The 22,941-nt window shown below is 38.4% G+C and overlaps 1 protein-coding gene across 3 annotated transcripts; it reads left to right on the top strand.

Moving 5' to 3' along the window:
• The first annotated feature begins 7,141 nt into the window (after positions 1–7,141).
• On the top strand, positions 7,142–21,416 carry tmem164 (transmembrane protein 164). 3 transcript variants are annotated; one of them, XM_026328061.2, is made up of 7 exons: positions 8,592–9,881; positions 15,287–15,336; positions 17,327–17,351; positions 17,795–17,861; positions 18,727–18,805; positions 19,821–19,921; positions 20,077–21,416. In XM_026328061.2, exons 1-7 carry the CDS (start codon positions 9,784–9,786, stop codon positions 20,281–20,283), a joined length of 627 nt encoding a protein of 208 aa, XP_026183846.1. In that variant the 5' UTR covers positions 8,592–9,783; the 3' UTR covers positions 20,284–21,416. The 3 variants fall into 3 exon arrangements, with proteins under 3 accessions (XP_026183845.1, XP_026183846.1, XP_026183847.1); XM_026328060.1 differs by lacking the exons at positions 8,592–9,881; positions 17,327–17,351 and adding an exon at positions 7,142–7,881; XM_026328062.2 differs by lacking the exons at positions 8,592–9,881; positions 15,287–15,336 and having other exon boundaries at positions 15,344–17,380.
• Positions 21,417–22,941: the final 1,525 nt, after the last annotated feature.

Here is a 22,941-nt window from a genome sequence, read left to right as displayed (position 1 = left end):
TATAGTACAGTAATATTAATACATTTATCAAGTGCTCAGTATTTTACAGAAGTCATTGTCAACTATTTGACAACTGATTTATGTCATTTTCCAAAGACGTAATATCGAACAGCACTCAACCTATGCTGTAATACGCATTGTGAGATGAAAGTGGATTCACATATAGCATTAGTTTACTTTTATTTTTTCCTTACAGGCTCCTCAACTTTGATGACAACTTGTAGTATTAGCACCTGCCTCATTTACTGAGCCTCGACTCAGCTTGGAGGTTTTTACTGAACGAGATACTGCTTGCCCCCAGTGCATGCTGCTTTTCTGCGATTAGTTCAGGTACTGGAATCCTGCAGGCAGATTTCTTGCCTGAAGGATTTGGCAGTGCAGACTTTGTTGTTAATTGGGTGGCTTGTTTTGTGTACTAGCAAAAATAATGCTTGAATTGTCTCTAGTCATATGTTTTGCTGCTCTATATGCAGAAGTGTCAGATGGTTTTTATTTACTGGAAAAGTAGTACATGTTTATTTGTAAAATGCATAAGAGGATTAAACTTCATTTGAAAAACTTTTAAAAAACTACAGTATTGATATTAAATGACCAACTATATGTAAACATAAATATTATGATAAGATAATAAAAAGCACAACACATTTGGTACCAATTCAAATCATTTGTGTGCTGTGTGATCTAGTTGCCAAAGAGCTGCACCAGCAGATTTAGTGACTTTATTTGAGGTGCTACATAAAGGAAAGATTCAAACATTTCCATTTCTCATTTTGTAAAGGAATATAAAGATACATCTTAAAGTACAGCTATAAAAAACACCAGCAATTTTTATATCCAGATCAATTTAGTGATTTATTTTCTCCCTACGAACTGAAAAATCATTTTAGAAGACTGAAATGATGACTCATGAGCTCTTCACTTGTGGTGCTGCACTCTGCTGCTGTTGGGACAAGCAGAGGCCTCATGGCTTCGAACTACGGATGACTAACAAATGGGTGTGGGAATAAATATGTAGACCTTAATAAAACTTAACTTGGAGAAAAGTTGACTTACTGCTTACTTCCCTTGAGTGAGGAAGAGACACTGGAAACCCACAGATGTGGGCTTGAGCCAGACAAATGTTACATGGTAATCAATGGAACATCATATTATTGTTGTTGACCTGTCACTGCTACATATCGCTGTATCAATATACAGAAAGGTCTATATTAGTGAATTACACGATAAATATAGCACTAGGGGATATGATTCGACTCTACTAAAACCTCTGCATTTATTTAACATTTTTTCCACAACTGTATTGGGGTTTAGTATCGACTTATAACAGATCCAGTCATAGCAGTGTAGCTGAATATGAAATTGATTAAAAATCTGCCTCTGCTCAGCCTTACTGTCTCTCCAGGAGTTTAATTTTAAATTCCAGCCATGATTTTCAGCTTGGGTTATGTCATCGATTAGCAAGTTAAAATGGACTGTGTTGACATGTTTCTGTAGCTATTAGCACACTTGACAGTTGTGGTACATTAGATTGGCTGTGGAGTGGAAAACTCAGATGCCCTGCAGTCACAATGGGGTATCCTCATGCAGGAAATGACTCAACAGCTGTACGTATCCTGAGGAAGAGAGGCCAGTACCAGCCATAAAAACTAGTAGCAGAGGAGATGTTTTATAACGGTGATGAGAGAAGATTAAATAGAGTATATTCTAGGTAATAAGACAGTGGGCTGATCTTGAATTTTAAAATTTTCCACTGCTTACAGTGTGTGGAATATTAGAATGACAGGAGGATTAAATTGTAGTAAGATGAATGAACATTTACATATAACTTGAAGATATAGCTTCTTCTTTTTCCATACATAGCCTATTGTTCCTTGCTGGTCACTGTTTTGGCTGCAGCTTTCTCAGCTCTCTCTGTAAGACAGATTATAATGTGGTTCAGTGAGCTACGTACAAATTTCAGTTTTGATGGTGCCAACCTCTTCAGTTTGGGTTTTACTGTCTGTGTGCCTAAAATCAGCCAGCATCACTATCTCCTGAGATGATACCCTGACATACTTACCCATTCAAGTCCCTTCCTCCAAGCCCCCCTGACTCCCCCAGGAGATGCATGGATGAGCAAACTTATTCTCCTCATGGGGTGTTCTCCATGCATGACTGATGCTTAGATTAATATCCTTGACTGATTCCTTCTTTGCAGTGAAGAGAAGAGCCTATCAGAACACAGACAGCCCCTCAGGAGTCTATTGATTTTCACACCATACTGACAAACATAAACCTCCTAGACTCATAAAATATATTATGTGTTGATTTGGATGCCATCTCCTCAAGCCTAGTTGTCTACATCTTTAATAGTTTGTTTTGTCCTTGCTTGTGTTAGCCAAATTTTGCCTGCTGTGTGCAGGTTTAAAGCAGCTTTAAAGGAATTAGTTGTTTAAAAGAGTCTAACCTGTGAATGAAGAAAATGCACACAAACATAAATTTCAGTGTTTCAAAACTGATCTATTTAATTTTTTAATTTGGCGCCCCATTAAAGTTGTAGCACATCTAGAAGCAAAATGATTAGATCAGTATTTAATGCGCAGAAAAGTATAAACCTTAACAGAAAACTATTAAAGTCATAGTAACAACTTTAATAAATGCATGGAAGCAAAAGCAAAGCAAACAGCAGCAGCACAGTGTTTATTTGGCTCCAAACTTTGCACTGTGAAAATGATTCTGATTATGACATTACGGTTGGCATTTTTTTATTCATGCACATAAACAGCTAAATAGTGAGAAGTATTTAAACAATTTGTTTATATTTAAAAAGTTTACGATTTGCAACAATGCTATGTCAGATATCCTCCTAAGAGCCTCATCTGGCATGCATGCTGAACACCAGGAAAAAAATGGTAATATCGCCCCCTGGTGACATATGAAACACTGAGTAAAGCCTTGCCTTTGCAATAAGATTCAAACCTGTATTGCAGTATGATTTGAAATCAAAATAAAAATTAATTTCATGATTATAGTGATGTGTGTGTTTGGTGTCATCCCAAAGTCCAGATAGAAGCTTACAGCATGCAGAACAGCAAAATATAGACATTACAAACAGCACTGACAAGTGTGTACAGGATTTTAGGCATCTCTTATTTGTGTCACAAATGTATTTTATATTTGGACAAGGGGCTGTTTCAATTGTGACAACACTTGGCTCCTAATATTTGCAGCATGGAGAGCTAAAGAGTCAATCCAGCTTTCAATGCTAAAGCTCTTTATGATCTGAAAAGAATTTAATTGTGGTTGTAACCACGTGTCGTTAATATAAATTCAGGAAATAAAGTATGAAATAGTATTGCATTAAGGGAACACAGATACTTGACATTGTTCGAGTGATAAGGGGACTGTTGTCAGAATAAATAATGTATAATGTATGAATAACTCAGGGTAATGTTGAAATGATGAGCTGTTGATCAGAACTATTGTTTCAGTATTGGCAGTGATCTTCTGCTTTCAGTATTTCCTGAAAAACCCTCCAGAATTGAACAGGGTTCAGTAAGGAAACATAAAGTACACTGAAGAGAAAACATGTTGTCTTTGTAAGCAGAGCTGTGCACCCTCCCTCTCTAGCTGTTCTTTCCAAAGCTCAACTACTTGTCCTCTTTCACCAAAACCTAAAGGATTTGATTTGTTGCACCTTTCTAACAGTTTTTTTTCCTAAAGAGTTAAGCATTGAGCCAGGAGCGCAGCTCACTTTATATCCCTCAGGATCCAGCGCTGGCAGGCCAGTTGATCTTCAGCCTTCTTTCTGCTGCTCTATGCATCCTGAGTGAGGCCTGCACTTGTAGCCAACAGTGGCTTGTAAATTGGGTGTCAGAAAACAAACTGGGTCAGTTTTTATTTTTCTAGATGATGGAATAGAGTCTGCTGAAAATTCCTTAAGAAATGTCAGCTTTGGTTGGCCTTACTCACCTCAGGAAAATAATTGGAGTCTTCTTTTCTATAGCTTTGTCTTGTTATATTAATGGAATATGATCTGTGACTTCTTGTCAGTGATTTATATCAGGAAGAAATGATCTTTTCACATAAATCTTGTCTTATTTATACAATAAATTTTGCAAGATTTCCACTATAGCACCAGTACAACCAAACCTCCATTCCCTTGCTGTGCATAGTAAAGCAGCTTTGGCCACAATTACAACATTTTAACATGGAGTCATTTGCACTCAGAATGTTGGACCTGCTTTCAAGCGGGCACTTCACAAAGCTTAGAGATACACAGCTATGTGAGCGTGTGGTTATTTAAAAAAGCAAGTGCTGGTTAACCAAAGCAGGTACCATGGGAGAAACATTAGATGCATCCCAATGCTTTTTCACTTCATCTCTTTGCTAGTCCATGTCAGCCCATTCCCTGCAGCCGTGTTCAGTCCACTCATCATCTCTTACAAACATGCAAGGGGAAATGGAGTCTCCACCCATTAGAGTGGAGCATTCATACAACACTAGCCCTTACTGTGATGAAAACCATGCCAAATCCACATGACAGAAACCAGCTTACAAATTACTTTTCTGTGGATTTTGATATTGGCAAATAAGTATTTTTGTGATTCATTTCAATCAGACTGATGTCTCTTAATGCATTCAAGTGACTTCAAGGAAATATTCAGGTCCCTTCATAATGCAAAGCTTACAGCCTTCCTGTTGCTGTGGTCCTTGATAATTTCTGTTTATAGTGTCAAAAATACATGAGAAGCAGTGACCTACAGTGATTTTTTTCCTTTTTTGTCATGCATTTAAAAAGATGTAACAGTAATGAAGACGACTTGCTATGATGTTGCAGTGTGTGTGGATAATGGTGTGTTTTTGTTTGTTTTACAAAAAGAAAATCATGGGTATTCATTGCGTATAAACCACAGCATAACTATTATGACCATATGCCAAATAATCTTTGGAGTTTTAATTTTTTTTTTATTTTTAGATTTCATTTTTAATGTTAGAATTAAAAAACACAGATGATTTCATAACAACTGTGTCATTAGTTTTGAACACAAACCAGCTACGATGTAAAAAACTGCTGATGGCACTTCTATTCCATTGAGAGGGGAGCTGATTAAAACTACATTTAAATCAGGAGAGTAACTTTATTCTGTAAAAACTCAGCTATATTTATCAGTCATACCATTATCAAATACTTATCATAAAGGGAACACCTCAAAAATAATGTGAAATCTCTCTTAAAGCCTGAGCTCTAAGAAGTTTTGAATCTTTAATTTACACATAACAAAAACCTTAGTGACTTAGGCAGAAATGAGGAGGACAGGGAGAACATACTTTGCTGTCACTGCAAGATTGATGTATATTACACTATGGATAAAGTATTTCATATATGTTTGATTTTAGTTGCCACACTGCGATCTGTTACATTTCTGGCAGAGTTTTCTGTTGTTGTATGTGTCCTGTTTCGAGATCAATGTTTACGATAACAAGTATGAACTGTGTCGATCCTGCATAGTCACAAAATCATATAAGAAATATTTCCCTCAAATCATGACAGCTGTCTAACATCAGTGATTCATACACTTTATAAATCAAAGGGGGGAAAAAATCACTGTACATAGCCCCTTAGTAATATATTGTTTCTTATTACTCTAGTGTGTGGTGCATTTACAGTAATGATTTGCTTGAGCATATTCCATGAAGCAACTGAGGCTTTGAGTTCAAACATCATCATGACTGCTTTCCTTGGCATTACAAAAATGCAACAGGAACATCAGGTGGTTCAGTTAATTTTTTTGTTTTCCTGACTATGAAATCAGATGAATCAGCATATAGGAAGGAGGTATCCAGTCTTGTGAACTGGTGCTCAGATCATAATCTTTATCTTAATATTAGGAAACTAAGGGAATAATTCTTATTGTTAAGCTTTTAATATGTTTAGGTATTAACTTTTTTATTGGAGTGTTGTGGTGTTCAATGTTGTTTCAAATCTGTGCGCGCTCTAAGACAAATTCCTAATAACAACACTGGCTGGTGACTGGTGTTGAGCTATCTGAAGGACATCACAGGCCCCCTGCTGGACCCCCTGCAGTTTGCCTACTGGGCAAACAGGTCAGTGAATGACGCTGTCAACATGGGACTGCACCACATCCTGCCTCCGCCTGTTAGTGGATCACCAGCTTCCTGACTGACAGGAGGCAGCAGGTGAGGCTGGGGAGCATCACATCCAGGACCCGGTCTGCAGAGAGGATAATTGGGGTCGATCTTCCCTCCATCCAGAATTTGTACCGGTCCATGGTCCGGAAACGGTGAAGGAGCATCTCTGCAGACCCCTCACATGCTGAACACAAACTGTTCAGACTCCTTCCCTCTGGTAGGTGCTACAGAGCACTGTACGCCAAAACCACCAGGCACAGAGACAGTTTCTTCCCCCAGGCTGTCACTCTCATGAACTCTGATGTCATATAGTGGCAGAGATAACCACTGTACAATAATCACTGCATAGATACTTGCACATCTGCACCTTTATAGTTAAATCCTTGCACTGCTACTGCATAGAGAGAGCTTAGTGAACCAGTCAAATTCCTTTGTGTGCAAACACTTGGCCAATAAAGCTGATTCTGATTCAATACAGTATTGTAATGGCAATAAAATGACCTTGTCTTATTTTACCTTAGGTGTTTCCTGATAAGTCATTAACGCACCATGTCTGCGCGTCACGTGTGTTGCAAGTCCTGATTGGTTTCTCAGTCTAAGCTACGCCCTCATATTTGGCCTCTGATAGTGCCGTGTAAAGGTATTCAAGGACGTAAAAAGGAGGGGTTGCCTCGTTTGAACAGCAAATAAAAGTCGTAAATACAATATATAAATATAACGATTGATATTATACTCACGAAATTACATGCATATCTTATTTATACAGTTTAAGTCAGTTTCTGCTTTGTCATTTGTGCATGTGATTATAGCTGTCAGCACTAATTATAAGTGTACAGAAAATATGTCCCCTTTGCTTACTTAGGTATTGCAATTCTTCCTTGACACATGTTCCTACATAACAAATGCCACGGTACACAGCCAGATCTGAGCTGCATCTCAGACCTGAGCCTGAGAGACTATACCCGGGGTAAAAATGCCCAGTTCACTTTGGCAGCTAAGCTAGCTTCTTAACAGTGTAGGCGCTGTTGCTAACCAACCGAGCGGAGCTGAGCTAGCTTAGCCGCTATGCTGCTAACAGTGTGAGGGGACGTGGAAGAAGAGAGAGGACTGCCACTACCCACTAGCACCAGCAGCATCTACGGGTAGTCCAGACTTGGAGCTGCCTCTAGCCGTCAGCTGAGGCTCCTCGGCTGTCCCCGAATGAGGTAGTTTGTGTCGATGTGACGTTAGTTAGCTTAGGTAGTTAGCTGGGTAGTTGCACGTCTGCCTCTAAAGCTCGAAACGAACAGCTAAAGGGAAATCTCGCAGTTCATGTTTCGCCAAGAAGTCAGTGTGACGGCTTTTATTCCATCTTGTTCGTATCTTTTCCAACACGAGAAGAGGAATATGTCCAGATATAACATATACAGCCTGTTAGACTGGGTCTATGGCGGAGTGGACCCGAAGTTTGAGGGCAACGGGGGGCCCGAGTGTGCCGCCTTTATCGCGCCCCAGCAGCGCATCAGTGAATCCCTGATAATCATCCTCATTTCTCTGGTGGAGATTGGCGTGGCACTGAAGAGGATAAACGTCTCTAGAGAGCTCAGAGTGGTGGAAAAAGACTGCACACGGGCAAAGGAGGACAGTCTGGGCAAGAACCTGTTGCTGGTTGCCCTCTGCATGACTTTTGGAGTGGAGGTTGGCTTCAAATTCGCGACCAAGACTGTGATCTATCTGTTAAACCCATGCCATGTCGTGACCATGGTTCAGGTAAGGATGAGCTGGAGCTCAGGTGTATTTGTTAAGGCTACGTGTATTTGTGTGCACCCCCAGGATAGGCTGCTAACATGAGAGCAGCCCCCTCCAAATGTATATGGAGACATATTTATCCCACTTTATTCTAAACAGACTGAGAGTCACATTGGATGGATCTCGTATAATTTATGTTGTAATATTAGTTGACGTTGATGACACTATTTTCAGCAGCCTGACCTCACCCTTCTACACTATGGTGTAACCTCAGGGTTAGTATTTACAGTCAGTGTTACCTAAGTACTTTCTGCTTATTTGAAATGCATATCAGCATGCATTCTTTCTTTCTCTCTTGAGCCCCAAAGAACTGTAGAACAAAAACCTTCACTGGAAAACATGTTTATGTTATGCATTTTCTAACTCTGTATGTGTACAGTTTGCATAATATTCACATACTGTTTGGTTAAACTTTTATTTTTTTCTCCTCAAAAGCTAGACAATTATTAGCTCCAAACAAAGCCTGCTATATAACAATACAAACATCCATCCATCCATCCATCCATCTTCTATACCCGCTTTTCCTGGTTCAGGGTCACGGGGATCTGCTGGAGCCTATCCCAGCTCTCTCTCGGGTGGAAGGCAGGGGTACACCCTGGACAGGTCACAATACAAACAAGGAAAATAAATATATATTTTATTTAATAAATCATGTATATAGCACTTTTTCAAACAGTAAACAAAGAGTTTGGGGCTTTGTTTTGGAGAATTGATTAAACATTTTTCTCTTCTGTGTTATGGAGGTGGTCATGACAGGAAGTAGAGTAAGACCTGTCTCAAGTTCTGCCTCCGAGCTATGAAGCAAGAGCTGGGCGTAATCTCTTTTAAACCGTTGTAATTGTCTATGACTGGAAGCATTTTATAGCTGCTGAGGAGCAGTCCAAATTTACAGCTTTTATGTTTGAATCAAGAGGTTTCAACATAAATGTTCTCAGTGCAGAGAAATACTCAGTTCCTGTACTGTTCTTTATGATACATGATTGCACAGCACAGGTCATGGTAATGGTCACTGCTGACTGCATTTCAAAGTATGTGTCATATACATGAAGTAATAGAGAACACATAGTATTGATGTCATTTCAGATTACATGGAGGTTGTGTGATAGCCAGTGGACATTGATGAATGACTTGCTATAATGAAGACTTGACTGGTGGTAGCAAAATATCCTTGATGTTTGGTGACCAAGGCTAAGATAATCTACAGCAGTTTTCATCATTCTTGTTGACACTTGAGGTGACCAGAAAAGCAAATTAAACTGTGGTTTGAATGAGGAAAACATGCACTCAGAGGAGAGGAAAGTAGCCGGTTGCAACAGGAAGTGGTTGTTTGTAACAACGTGGTGGTTTTGCAGGACTTGCCTCCGGGAGGTAATTTCTTGACAAAAACTGGTGAAACAGGAAATGTGTAAAGCATTTTAGCTTTGCTGAAAGGGATGTTTCATCATTACGGGGCTTGAGGGAGTTAAAATGTATTTTGTATGGGTTTGACTGTTTATGTCTGCTTCTTTAACCAATTTCTCTGATCAAAAACATGTAAAAAGGCTTACAAAGATTGCTGACTGACCTTTTTCTTCCTGTCTCCTTTTAGATGTTAGGAGCAAGTTATGAGTACATTTTATTGGCTGAAAAGTGTAAATGTAAACTTCCCATGGTGCCTGATGAGATGTGTGGTGCTCTAGTCAAAGATATTCGAAGCAGCTCAAGACTGTGGGGCTCCAGGAACTAGTCAAGTACACGCTGCAGGGATAACAATCAAAAGTCAAGGTGTTTTGTGTGTGCGTGTGTGTGTGTGTGTTAAAAGTCAAGGTGTTTTGTGTGTGCGTGTGTGTGTGTGTGTGTTTTGAATTGCCATGCTTCTGGTCAATGGGCACTTTACTAGAAAGGTTTTTAATTTCCTTGTTTTCCCAACACAATGTACTTGACTCCTTCCTGGTCAACATCCCAATAAGCATTTTACAAAGGTAGGATATGTTTTTTGGACTTGCAGTTAAAGTTGCTACAGCTCTTGAGTAATCGGCACCTCCATTGCTAGCTTTGCTGGTAACCACTTAAGTATGGTGCTGTGTCCCAGCAGTTAATGTGACTTTCAGTATCCTCATACATCAGCCTGTTTGCTCGAATACTAGTGGTGCTTAGTCCTAGATTGAAATTGACATAATGTACCACAGATTAATGTAATTCTGGGAAACCTCTGCAAAGATATTTAATGGGAATAAATTTCACGGTTTTTAAACAAAATAGCCACCTTGGAGCCATCTAGTGAACATTAAAATGTGATTGTGAAAAATAGTGTGTTGTCATGTGAAAAGTGGCTCTGTGAGTTACAGAGTTCTGGACCACTCAGCCCAAGGCAAGAGAATCCCAATAGAGGGTGAAGAGTTCACTGTCTGATGATGATTGATGAGTTGATGCCTCACATCTGACAGCACAGATGTCTCTTATGTTTTACTCCATGCAGAACAAGAGCAGTCACACTAGCATACAGATGCCTACTTGGTCACCGACTGATCAATCGAATGTCCTGTATTTTCATTAGAGTCTCATGGATGTGGTCAAGGCTCCATAAACAAATCAAATGGCTCGTCTAGTATGGATGTGATGGACAAATCTTTTTATGGTGACCTTAGTATTGTTTTTTATTTGGTACAATTATTTTAAAAATATACACGCCTCAGCTTTTTCTTAAGGTTATTATAGATGTTAATGCCGAGTGCCTAGATATTTGGTACATCTGATGTAATCCGGTGAGTGAAAATGTCAGATTTCATTACTGAGCAAAGCCATTTTAAGGGATTTCTAGATTTGGTCCATGCTGTGCTAAAGCCTTTATGTGATGCAAACATTCAGGACCCGTAGCTGGTGTGACGGCTGTAACATGAAAGTTTTAGACTCTGGCTCTCTGTATCTTCCTTTTTCCTTCCAGGAAAAAGACAACAATCTTATCTGCATATGGCAGGAAGGAAAGGACTGTTACTAGAGTTCAGATCATCACAATCATTACTGTAGGATTGCTGTCCAACATATTGAATGTTCAGGTATGATAGTAGAGGGTTATCAAGTAACCTTTCTTTTCTTGTAGAGCCCCCCAGGGTGCCAGTGTGACTGCACATACTAATAATTTAAAACACTGATAGATCGTCCCTTTTATGGTATGCTGATGGAGATAAATGTTGCTACAGGCAATCCTTTTAAAAGAGGCATTTGAATGGGTTTAATAGGAGTTTAAAATACAGTAACACTACAATTAACTTTAAGGATTTGTTTTTTTTTTTATCTTTGCTCTAAAGGTTGAGAACTTGCTTTCAAATTGAAGTACCACACTGTTAACAAGCTGTGTGCAACAAACGTTCAGTATCAGTGTAATAGACTACTGTATCAGCATTATCATTAAATATAGCAACATTTATTAGAGGAAGCAATAACAGCAGCTGAACAGATTGACTCAGTCATTCAGATCACTCTGAAAGTGCTGTAGTGCAGTACGTTTGTGGGTCAATTTGTAAAAGGAAGTATAGTTTATCAGTAATTAGGTCACTTTGTAAACAAACCATCTATCTTTCTTTTTCAACAGTTTTGCTATTCAGCTGTAAATACCACTATGCAGTTATAACTGTACTTCAGAACTGCTCTGCAACAAGGTAGAAATGTTATTCCATTAATACAGAGATGTATTTGCACCATTTCAGTGACAATAGCTACAAAAAAATAGTCAATATTCCACACTGCATCAAAACAAGTCTAGTCGTTTTTGGGGGGGATTGTATTGTTTGGAGGAGATGATTCCTTCTAGACTCCTCCAGTGATTGCTTTTCTTGCACCCGTTGATTATAAAATTCAAGATACTTCACATTATTTCAGGTCTTGTCTCAGTCACCTGTGAGCAGAACAGCATCAAGAAACAGAAAAAATGTTGGCATTATATTTGAGCATGCTGTACCTTCAGAGAAGTTTATGTTTCAGTATTAAAATTAATAGAGAGAAACGACCATTAGAGTTAATTGGGTCTTTTATGCTCCAACAACAATGTCAAGGATGGTTTGACTAATAACTGTGATCACGCGTGATGATAGTCTAGGCTGGATTGTTTCTGGAAGCTGCAGAATATAATGTACATTGCATTTGCTGTCTTGCATGCTTTTTTGCTTAGTGTAGTTTTAATTCAATAAATCAAACACAAAAGGCATGTCTAATAATACTGGTCTCAAATACACTGAAGTTCCTTGATTTCTTGTGTGTGTGAGAGAGGCTGCTGTTTAGGAGCTAGTTAAATCTATATGCAACGGTTTGTTTTGATGGCCAGGGTTTAACAGGATATCGGCTGCTTTGAAGTACAGGGAGCTGAGTTGGGATTTGTGCTTTGTCCACTTCCACTGTATATGTATGAAGTTTTTTCTGAGCACACTGATGGATCATCAATATTAAAAGAAGAGACCTGACTTATGCCTCAAACTGATCAAGTCGATTCAACAGCTCCAGTAATAACACAGCATGCATAATTTTCTTACTGACCTTCACAAAATTCCAACACACAGTTTATCATCCCAGTTTGCTGTGTATCTACCTGTGACTGACATTCATTTGCTAAATGAGTAATGAACCCACATTACCCTAACACGTGATGTAAAGTGTTGATGTAGTAACAGTGGTCAAGTTTGGTAGATAATTGGATTGTCCACATGAAAAGTGCATCTAATTGAACAAGGTCTCTCAACCTTTTGCATAGTGTCAATAATTAAAATGGATGTGTCAGCTTCACAGCACTTACAGTATAACCACAATAGTATCGTGAAAAATAGACTAGCCAGTTTAGCTGACACTTGTGTTAAATACTACTCTGCATATTTAATATGTGAGGTGTTTCTACCAAGAAATTGGTTTAGATAAGAATATTATCTATCTGATATTAAAACTAGGATCTTCTCCTTTGCGGTGCCCAGTACTGGATTATACTTAAGTAAAGCTTGTCACCTGTAAATAAGATCATGATTTGATGGGCCAGCAACCCAGGCAGGGATTAATCCCATTTGAAGACTGAAGTGGCTTTTAAATAGATTAACTAAAACTTTTTGGGATAGGCCTGGATTTACCCTATTCTTGATTTAAATGAACCGCTTTCATGATGGAATACTAGGCAGTCTAAGACAACTGTGTGTCACCAGTGACGCATGGATTGTTTCTTCAGTTCAGAGCAGCAAGCACCACCAGTCAGACAGGTTCTTATTGACAGGAGGAACTTGCTCAATAATTTTTAAACCTAATTTTTTGTGTACAATGAAAATGCAGTAGAGATGACATAATCGCTGGAGCCAAGAGTTCTTATTGCTGTCATAAACAGAAATGCATTTACTCCCATATTTGAGAATTGTGATCATAAGCAACAGTTTTCCATTAGAACAGTATGTTTTGGGTGAAACAAAGTCCTACCACTATCCCCTAACACCATGTCAGCTCGTATCCATCCATCCATTATCTATACCCGCTTATTCCTAGGGTCACAGGGATCTACTGGAGCCCAGCTCTCTTTGGGTGAAAGACAGAGGTACACCCTGGGCAGGTCACCAGTAGCTCATATTCATACTGAATATATTTGCAAAGTAATTCAACTGATTTTGTAGGTTTAAGGTCTGCTGTGAGTAATAAATTAGGTGTTTAGCCAGGTGAGTAACAGCCTTAAACAAAAACACACAAAAGGAGATTTTAGTGCCTGTGTCAATTTCCTGCAGCAGGTAGATAGTAGAATAACTTTAACTGGTAACAGTTGAAAAATTTTTTATTTTTTTTTTACTCTAAGAGCAGTTGTTGAGCTTGCTAGCATAAGGGGCTTCTGCTTCATTATTTATGTTATTTATATTTAACACTACCAGCACTTTTATTTCATGTCTTTTATTTTTTATTTGCTACGTAACACTGGGGTTCCATATAAGAGAGCTTTGGTTTGATGTGTCAGACATGAGACCAAGGATCCAAGCGACAAGGCTTTACTGCAGACACCATGATCACAAACACAGTACACAGTAGTGGCTTCTCAGGAGAACATAGCTCAGCAAGCAACTTGAGTAACTTGTATTCATTAAAAAAAAGCCACTGTCATGTGTGTCATGGAAACATATGAACATATATTATTATTCATTATATCATTTTCACAGTGTAGAATAAAAAATAAAGAAATATGGAAGAAATACATTCTTGAAAATGTATTTTCCGGACTATAAGTCACTTTTAGGAAAAATGGCATTGTTGAACAGGAAGAGAAAAAATTGTGTAAGTCGCTTTTCTAATTTTACTGTGTATAGTCTAAATTAGCCTATGAAGAACAAAGACTAGGCATAACAACAAACAGAAGTGCATTACGATATTCATTCATCTGTGTCAAGTAACATTAAACAACTGCACCAACGTCTGGGAGAAGATGAAGCGGCGTGTCCTCCTCCTCTCATGTTACCTGAACACCAACACTCAGTCCAAACTTTGTTTCAGCTGCAGACTTGACCTGCAGTTTGAAGTCTTCAGTATAGCTCTTTTTTTGGGTGGTATTTTCACTTGTGTTACATTAGGAGATGTAGTTTAGCGTCAACATCTAACACTAGTGACTCATCAAGAAAATTACTGTAAATATATGCATATAAGTTGCTTTGCGGTATAAGTCGCACTGCAAGCCTGAGGAGTAAAACAAAGTGCAACTTATAGTCCAAAAAATACGGTATATGTATTTAAAAGTCAAGAATTATGCATGTAATAAATCCTGCACTGTGCTAAAAGTGCAGGATGGTCTCTGAGTGCTAGATGGTCTCTTGATTAAGAAAAACCCCTGTTCACAGTACAGATCAATAACAGTTTATAGGTGTACATTACATCAGTCTCTATTATATATCTTGAAGGTCTCTGGTCAGTGTGTAGTTTTACAACAGATCTCCAGTAAAGTGCTTTATAGTAAATTGTCTTTTTAGCCTATTCCTTCCAGGTTAACTAGAATTTCTTATATGAGATGGTGTTTTGTCAAGCATTTCAAATGCATACATGGGCTTTTAAACAGAATATCAGCAACTTAAATTTGGAGCTGTAAATGTATAGTTTTTTGGTCAATCATTTGTGATTCTATTGTGAATCTCACCTGGACCCCTGAGGCGTACATTTTTAACAAAGTTAAACATCAACATAAAGTTCAAAGCACATTGTACATATCTCCATGTCCTTGTTCTTCTCTAACAGAAACATTACTTCTTCTTTCCCTCTTCCATGGGAATCGCTCAGATTTTTCACCAGTCCCGTTTTAAATCGGGCAGTAAAATATATTAATGCCACTTTAATGCTTTTAGATTTTACCCTCATTATGTAATTTCTCTCTTCTCTATACTTTCCTCAATAGATCTTCCTGCTGGCCTGTCCGCCATGCAAAACTGCAATGGTTGTATTTAGGTAAGTATATATGCACCTGATTCATGATGGCCTTTAGTAATGTTTACACGTCAATTCAGTGAACTTCAACAGTGTGTGTGTAGTTATGCAGAAGTGTAAAGTTTAGTGCTAACTGTAAAAAGACTATGAGACACAGTCTGTTGCATCAAGTCACCCACTCTCCGTTGCAACCTGTCAGAGTAGGCACTTTTATACAGTTCTTGGTTGTAATGTAAAATGACTGTGCAGACAGAAAAAATTAAACATGGATTTTATTTTCATATAAAAGCAGCTGCCACAATGATCATAATTACTTGTACACTTTCACCAGGTAAATTGAGTTTTCAGAGTTTTATTGTAACGATTACTGAGGGGGGGGGATATAGTCTTCTGTCCTCAACAGTTTCTGTGGTCTGGGCAGTTGATTATTCAGGAGCATGACTGTGTTCTTGCCAGTGGGAACACAAAGTGGGCTTTACACCGAAATAAATACAGGGCAGGGTCACTTTCTTTCTCTTGTCACAGCCCATGGGACTCACACAGTAAACAACTGCATGTGTTGTAGCAGATTTATAAAGGTCCTGTAGCTGTGTCTTACCTGAAATGTCTGAAACGTAGCCTTGGAAATGAAATTGTGAATACTCCAACAAGCATTTCATCTTTTGAAAAACTATAAAAATAGTTTAGTTAGCCAGGTCAGAAAAAAATCGCCCCTTTGAGACAAGGTGTTCTCTCATAAAGACAATAATATATATTATTTTGTAATATAAACTCACTTGTACTATGTGTAGAGTAAATGTGGCATTTACCCTACAGATTCATTTACCCTAAAGATTCAAAGACAAGTGGAACTGTACAGTATTTGTACCACAAATGTAATTGACATCTAAGATGACTGGGAAAAAAAACTATGCCCCCTCATTTAAATGAACATGCTTCAAAATTGTCAACCTTGAGATTTAATCCATGGTTACCGTGGTAACAGCAAGAGTGGTTAATATTACAGCAAACACTCCCTGAGCAGCTGCTTTGTCAGACACACTGCAGCTAGGTAAACCTGTGCTTTCTTAATGAAGACAGACAATAAGCTGCTTTTTCCTGTCAGTCTGTGGGCACTCAAGTTTTCCAGAAGACAGCAGGGCACAGTAGTAACACTGCTGAGAAGTTGGATGTCTGCATTTGGTCACCCAGGGCACCAGGTTCTCCATCTAACAGTGTGCCAAAAATTAACAATAATAACATTCAACAGTCCACCTCTGTGACAGATTTAGTTTCCTGTAATTGCTTCACAATAAAAGTCCCCCCACGTGCTTTTACATTCTGTAATTAGATCCAACCCTAAATTGCAGAGAATGGGGTTTGATTTCATTCAAGTCTTAGGATACATTTACTTCTACCTGGATTTTTCAGACCTTTTGTGTAATTTTACAGAACTTTGTAGAAAAGTTTGGAAAACTGATTATTCAGAGGTGATTAAACACTGTTTCAGCACTGTTTATTTTACCATTTGAGCTCATAATCTCAGCATCTGTTTCTCCCACAGCACAGCAGTATCAAAGAATGTCTTGGCCTAAGCATCGATTATGACCAGGAATAGCACTGTTTATGAGAATTTCATTTTTAAACATCTTTTCAAACATATTCAGGAAAATCAAAGAAATACAAAGATTGTGAGAGAAAGAATAACAACTGTGGTGAATTTGAAATTGAATGAAGCATGCTCTTTCAAAAAATTTCCAAGCCCCCAGAGTGACAGCTGGGCTTATTGGAACTGACAGTCGTACAACACCGCCGTTTCCCCAGTGACCTTACTGCCACAGCATTTATTTTGGCTCATTTGACACAAAGATCAGTCAGGGTAGAGGGATGTTGGTCCACATTTTGACATATAAGCTCTGGGGTTTATTTTTTATAAGGTGTCTGAGATTAATTGTTGGTTTCAAAGAAGCATTTATCCTCATGCTGGATGTGTAAGTTAACTGAACCAGCATCACAATCCCTCTGTCTGCAGGAGCAGGCTGTGTGTGTACTGAATGGTGAGTGAGATGGAAGCAGATACAGAAATGTGAGCTAACCAAACACTGAACCATAACTAAATTACACTAATTATGAATGAATAGTTGGAAATACTGAGTATCATTACATCAACTGTGTGATTTCATAATGGTTCATAGAAATGTCAAGTCCCTGCAACATACACTACTGAAGGATTGTAATTACCATCAGTAAACTGACTTTTCAAAATCAGCACTCCCAAAACGAACTGACCCTGCTAGAGAATGAGAGATAGCTGGTACTAACAGCATTGGGGGGCTGTGATTTTCTGCAACACAATCTACACTGTCTTCATGCCAATTAATTTATTTATGCATGGAACATTGTAATATTTTTTTCTTCATCCTGGGATTCTGTTATGATGGGTGAATTGAGGGTTTTCAGATTTTTACTTTTAATATTTTTAATGTCTGTGTGTTTTCAGGCTGCAGGTCCACATGTTGAATGGTGCATTGCTGGCTTTAATGTTCCCTGTAGTAAACACTAGACTGGTAAGTTACCAATACAAGAAAAATCGCCAGCAAAGCCTTGATCTCATTTCAGAGAGCCCTCTGCAGGTGTTTCTTCTGCCTCTGAGTTTTAACAAGAATATGTTCATTAGCCATTTATTTCACTTTTCAGGACAGCTCAAGAACCGAGTAAGTGTGTACCCCTGTAGCTATAGTATGTTTTAAAAAGACAGCTTTGTCACATTTTATAATCTTCATATCAGAATTGTGTTATCTCCTAAATCTGCTTATAAAACCATTAAAATACACATTTTAAGTATTAATAATGTAATAAGTAATGGCAGACATTTACAATGAACATTATAACCAATTTGGTTTAAAACACTGATCTCTGACCTGAATGTGCACAAAAAATTCAAAATAGTGTATTGTTAGATTATACAAGTAACATCTCCAGTTTTCATGAATAAATCATTGGAATTGCTAATGTAGTCTATTGTATATTGTTTTTTACCTTTATTATGCACATTCGTTGCCTTTCATAGTCAAATTTGAAAAAGGCTGATCCTGGATCAGTTTGGGCTGTTTAGGATACCATGTCATTGCTTCCTTTCAGCAGCAGTGGAATCAGGACTAAAGATATAACAGCCCTGACTTCACCTCTTGCATTTTTCTGCTGTGGTAGTACGGCTTGCAAGCTGTGCTGGCACCTCATGCTAAAAGAACACAGCGCCACTTTGAATCCTGGTCTGAGCTCAGCATGTTAGTCTGTGTTTGCACTGATGTTTAGCACTGTCTAATAGTAAAAACAATAAAGCATGTAACCATACTACAGTGGTCTGGGCAAATTAAATTTCTGCTTAGACTCTGCCTGTTGGCCATCTTAAAGCGTTTACTCTCTCCCCAGTTACCATTTGAGAAGGAGGTCTACTACATTCAGCACTCCATGATGTATCTGGTGCCTCTTTACCTTTTCAGGAAAGGAGGTAGGTATTGTTTTTCAGTAATTACACCTGCCCTGCCTGTGTTCCCATTAACACCCATGAGGACATATCTTTCACATGCCAGCCAAGCAAACTTATAATACCATGGACATGGACCGTGCAATTTGTTAAGGGCATATGATTTGCTGTACACGCCCCCTTTTTCTTTCAATGTTAATCTCACAAAATTATCTTTTTTTTTTTTCTAAACAAATGTCTGTTGCTGCTTCTGGCATGGTAACATATTTTCCTGCAAACATGTGCTACTGAAAAACAAATACTTGATGGGAGCCATATAAAACCATATCTACACTATTTTTATGTTGCTCCGCTGTGTCCTCTAAAGATTACTTCATGACTGCCTGAGAAAGAGCTTTTTATTAATTGTAGTTTAAAGTTATACATCTGTAAATACAGCTATTATAAGTGAGACAGTGGACAGGAGGCTGTTGTGTTTATGGGAATATTACTATTATTCAATTGTAATATGATCAACAGCACCTACATTTTTGCAGCGGTATTATTATCCTGATGACAAAAGAAATTAGACTGCTGGATAGTTCAACATAATCTGCATAAACAGTTTCCCCAAAACTGTAGGAAATACACTTACAATACCTCTATTAGAAACGGTTATACAAGTGCTCTTTGTCACCTACTGGCATACCCCATCTATTAGTAATGTAACACTGGAACCACATAAAAGCAAATATTCATTGTTCATGTGAAACTGATCTAATAGGTACATATTTGTTGCCATGCACTGGCATTACCGTAAATCCAGCAGCGAAGAAAAAGGAAGACCCCCTTAGACACATCACATGCTTTTGCTGTGGGCACAGGGTGTTAGTGTTTTTTTTTTTTTTTTTTTGGGACTGATGTGTTAATAGCAGTTCAAACAAAAGGGAAGTCAATGAATATGGCTCTTATTACTGGCTGAAGTTGGCACAGAAGACACATTCTGTGTGGTTGTAGTTATTTAAATTAATTAATTGATTAATGTATTTATTTGTTGCAGGTGTGTACAAGCCAGAGCCTCTGGCTGACATGTGGTGGGCGCTGCTCTCCACCGGCATTCTGTTCCTTTATCACTTCCTCTTCTTGCAGGTCCTTGGCCTGGTAAGATGAGGCCCTCTGCTGGGCATTTATATCACCTGCTACAGATGTTAAAGTTATAACAAGACAGCCTCAGGAATCATCAGAGCAATTTCTAACTAGGTAGTACTTCTGATCATATATTGACTCTGATCCTGTCTGTCTCTTTTCCTCTCCAGGTGATTGAGGTTAACCTGAACAACATGCTGTGCCCGGCCGTGTCCGATCCCTTTTATGGGCCCTGGTACCGTGTTTGGGCGACAGGACACCAGACCCTGCTGACCCTCATTCACGGGAAGTTCCTCACACTCCTTTCTCAGCACACTGGCTCCTTCTGCAGATACCTCCTGGACACACTCCGTCTGCGCAGCAAGAAAGTTAACTGATTATCCACTAAGATGCACCCAGATCTAGCCTTTCACTCTGAACGCCTGCTCTTTTCATGCAGATGTTTTTTTGTTTTTTTTTAATGTGACATTTTAGTACATCTTTTAAGACTCACCATCTGTTTTTACACAAACAAGTGAGCATTTCAGGGCCAGTGAACCAGTGTGTCATTATTTTAGTGTTGTTGGCTTGCATATATGTTTGCATGCACAAACATAATAGGCATTTTAAAGCTGGTGGCCAGATCTTGCCTTTTTCATTTTTATAATATATATATATATATATATATATATATATACATATATCTCTGTTTGGTGGGTTAGGCTGTCATCTTGTCTCAAATTGTCAATGTGCTGTAAAACGTGTTGCTTGTAGTCTGGGGATTTTTGTTTGACATGTATGATCACTTCAGTGCTGTCATGAGTGAAAGTACACACATATTTATGGTGTCCTCTGCACCCACTTCATTACACACATCTACAGGTTATGAGTAAGTTGCCTCTTTGGTGTTTCTGTCTCCAGCCTGTTCAGCTCATTCCAGTAGTGATAATCATGGGACACGAGGATGAATTACATGCTGGGATTCAGTGATGAATGAGGTTTTATGGATCTACACTGGGATGTTACTATTATCTATGGCTAATTTATTTCATTGTGATATTGGACCATATTCAGTGAGGTATAAAATTCAGTGCATAGTTAGGATGAATGGATGTGATGTGATATTTGCCAAGATGAAATAGATCTTGATGCATACATGCACATGCACTTGAATACATTTTGTTGCTGGATCATCAAGTTATCATTATTATTATAAATAAGTGTCCTGAATTCACTCCACCACTGCAAATGTTACAAGTCACAGTGTCAGTTTTAGACAAAAGAAATGCATCTGATGTGTTGCAAGAAGCCTCTTTGGGTCATTTTCTGGAAAACCCTTTGGAAGAATGTATTATTGAATGTTGTTAAGTGGAATAGGTCAGTCATCATTTCTATATTTATCATTTGAAATATGAGGGGGTGTGTTCTGCAGCATAAAATGTTATTCACTGTAAAGAAGGGATATGACAAACTTTTGTATTTTTGTTGAGTTTATTTGCTGTATTAGCATTAAAAGTAATGGTTCTCACTGTCTAGCCTTTTGGTTATATTACTCTTTAACAGCCCATAGAGTCCTACAACTGACACTTGACTTTTTTGGCTGTATTCTTATTTGCTTTGGTTAGACTCAGTGTAGGTGTAGTTAGAAGACTGCTATCACTCTTATGAATATGAATATCAATAAGGCTAAGCTGAGCAGCTGCTTAAATAAGTGTTAACAGTCTTTATGCTAAGCGAACCAGCTGGCGTCTGTAGCTTCATTCTGACTGCAGAGTTCGTATCTTTCTTCCCAAAATGTTGAGCTATTACTTTAATAATGGGGCCCCCCATTCCACCACAAAACCACACTGATTCTAAGATTCAGTCTGATTCATTCTTTTGTGCTGTGTGTTCGAGTTCACTGTTCTCTGCCACACAGAGGGAAAAGCTTTCAGTGCAGAATATTGATTGAAGTGAACTGCAGAGTTTTCACAGGCCTGTAGCACCTCCTCATTATAGACCGTCAAGAGATGAGGTCGATCAAAATCCACTATATTGGCTGCAAAGAGGCCTCCAGCTGACTGCGGAGCAATATTCAAATATTCTGCACTTCAAGTATTTGTTGTGAGATGTAGAATCCTGCAGCTCAGTGACTATAGGAATGTTTGGGTATTGCGGCATCCCTTTCATAATGTATGCAAAGGCAAGAGAAAAGCATCTTTTCCCCCAGTTGGAGTTCAGTTAGTTCTCCCAGCTGCAGCATGACAAACCGCCAGTCTCTTGGCCAGCACAGAAATAATTACTGCTAGAGGAAACAAAGAGCACTTAGTGATGGTGGTTAATGTAGTTGATAAACTGGACACATTTTGTAACAAAAATGGTGTGTAAGGCAATATAAATCCCTAGGTGAAATGAAGTGAACTGAATATGGACTCGTTGGAGTTGTAGCTTTTACAGTTTAATCTGCATTTACTCATCAGTATCATTTATTCAGACAGATGGAAGCCTGGAGGCAGACACAGGGGAGAAAACAAAGTGCTGGCTGGATTTGATCTTAGGCAAGGACTGGGTTACACACATAGACTGGACTGAACCACTCATCTATCTCTGAGCACTTAGCCCTACATATCATGTAACATGCAGGGAAATATTTTTAGATGCACCTCCCCAGACTTCTCCTGACTTTGTGCTGAGTGGTTTCTGTGCAGGAATTAGCAGGAAGAACAAGGGAGGATCCTTCTCCTTATTACAGGCGCAGCTCCACATGGGTACAAATCAGTGTGGCCACAGTTACAGGGTTTGTTACCAAAAGTATGGATGAAAAAAAAAAATTCTAAGCCAAAATTTTAAATAAAACAATGTATTTCCTACTTTATACAGCTGACACATTAACAGTGTGAATAGTGAAGTTCCTAATGTATTTTATAATTGCATAGACAATTTTTTAACAAGCTTAGTTAGCTTGTTAGCAATTTACTAATTAGCTGAAGTTCCTGGGAATGTTGTAAATACTGGACAAATGTTTTTGTTTTTTTTTTTAAATGACTTAATAATGAAGCCAAATAAAAACTTACTGA

Source organism: Mastacembelus armatus, chromosome 14, assembly GCF_900324485.2.
Source record: "Mastacembelus armatus chromosome 14, fMasArm1.2, whole genome shotgun sequence".
NCBI lineage: Eukaryota > Metazoa > Chordata > Actinopteri > Synbranchiformes > Mastacembelidae > Mastacembelus > Mastacembelus armatus.
This window is presented reverse-complemented; position numbering and strand designations above follow the sequence as displayed.

Bases quoted from the DNA above. Each gene is read 5' to 3' on its own strand.
- tmem164 (XM_026328060.1), top strand. From the start codon at position 7,444: ATGTTTCGCCAAGAAGTCAGTGTGACGGCTTTTATTCCATCTTGTTCG. The intron at 17,862-18,726 runs GTAAGTTACCAA...CTCTCTCCCCAG, and splicing joins CTGTAGTAAACACTAGACTG to TTACCATTTGAGAAGGAGGT. The intron at 19,922-20,076 runs GTAAGATGAGGC...TTTCCTCTCCAG, and splicing joins TCTTGCAGGTCCTTGGCCTG to GTGATTGAGGTTAACCTGAA.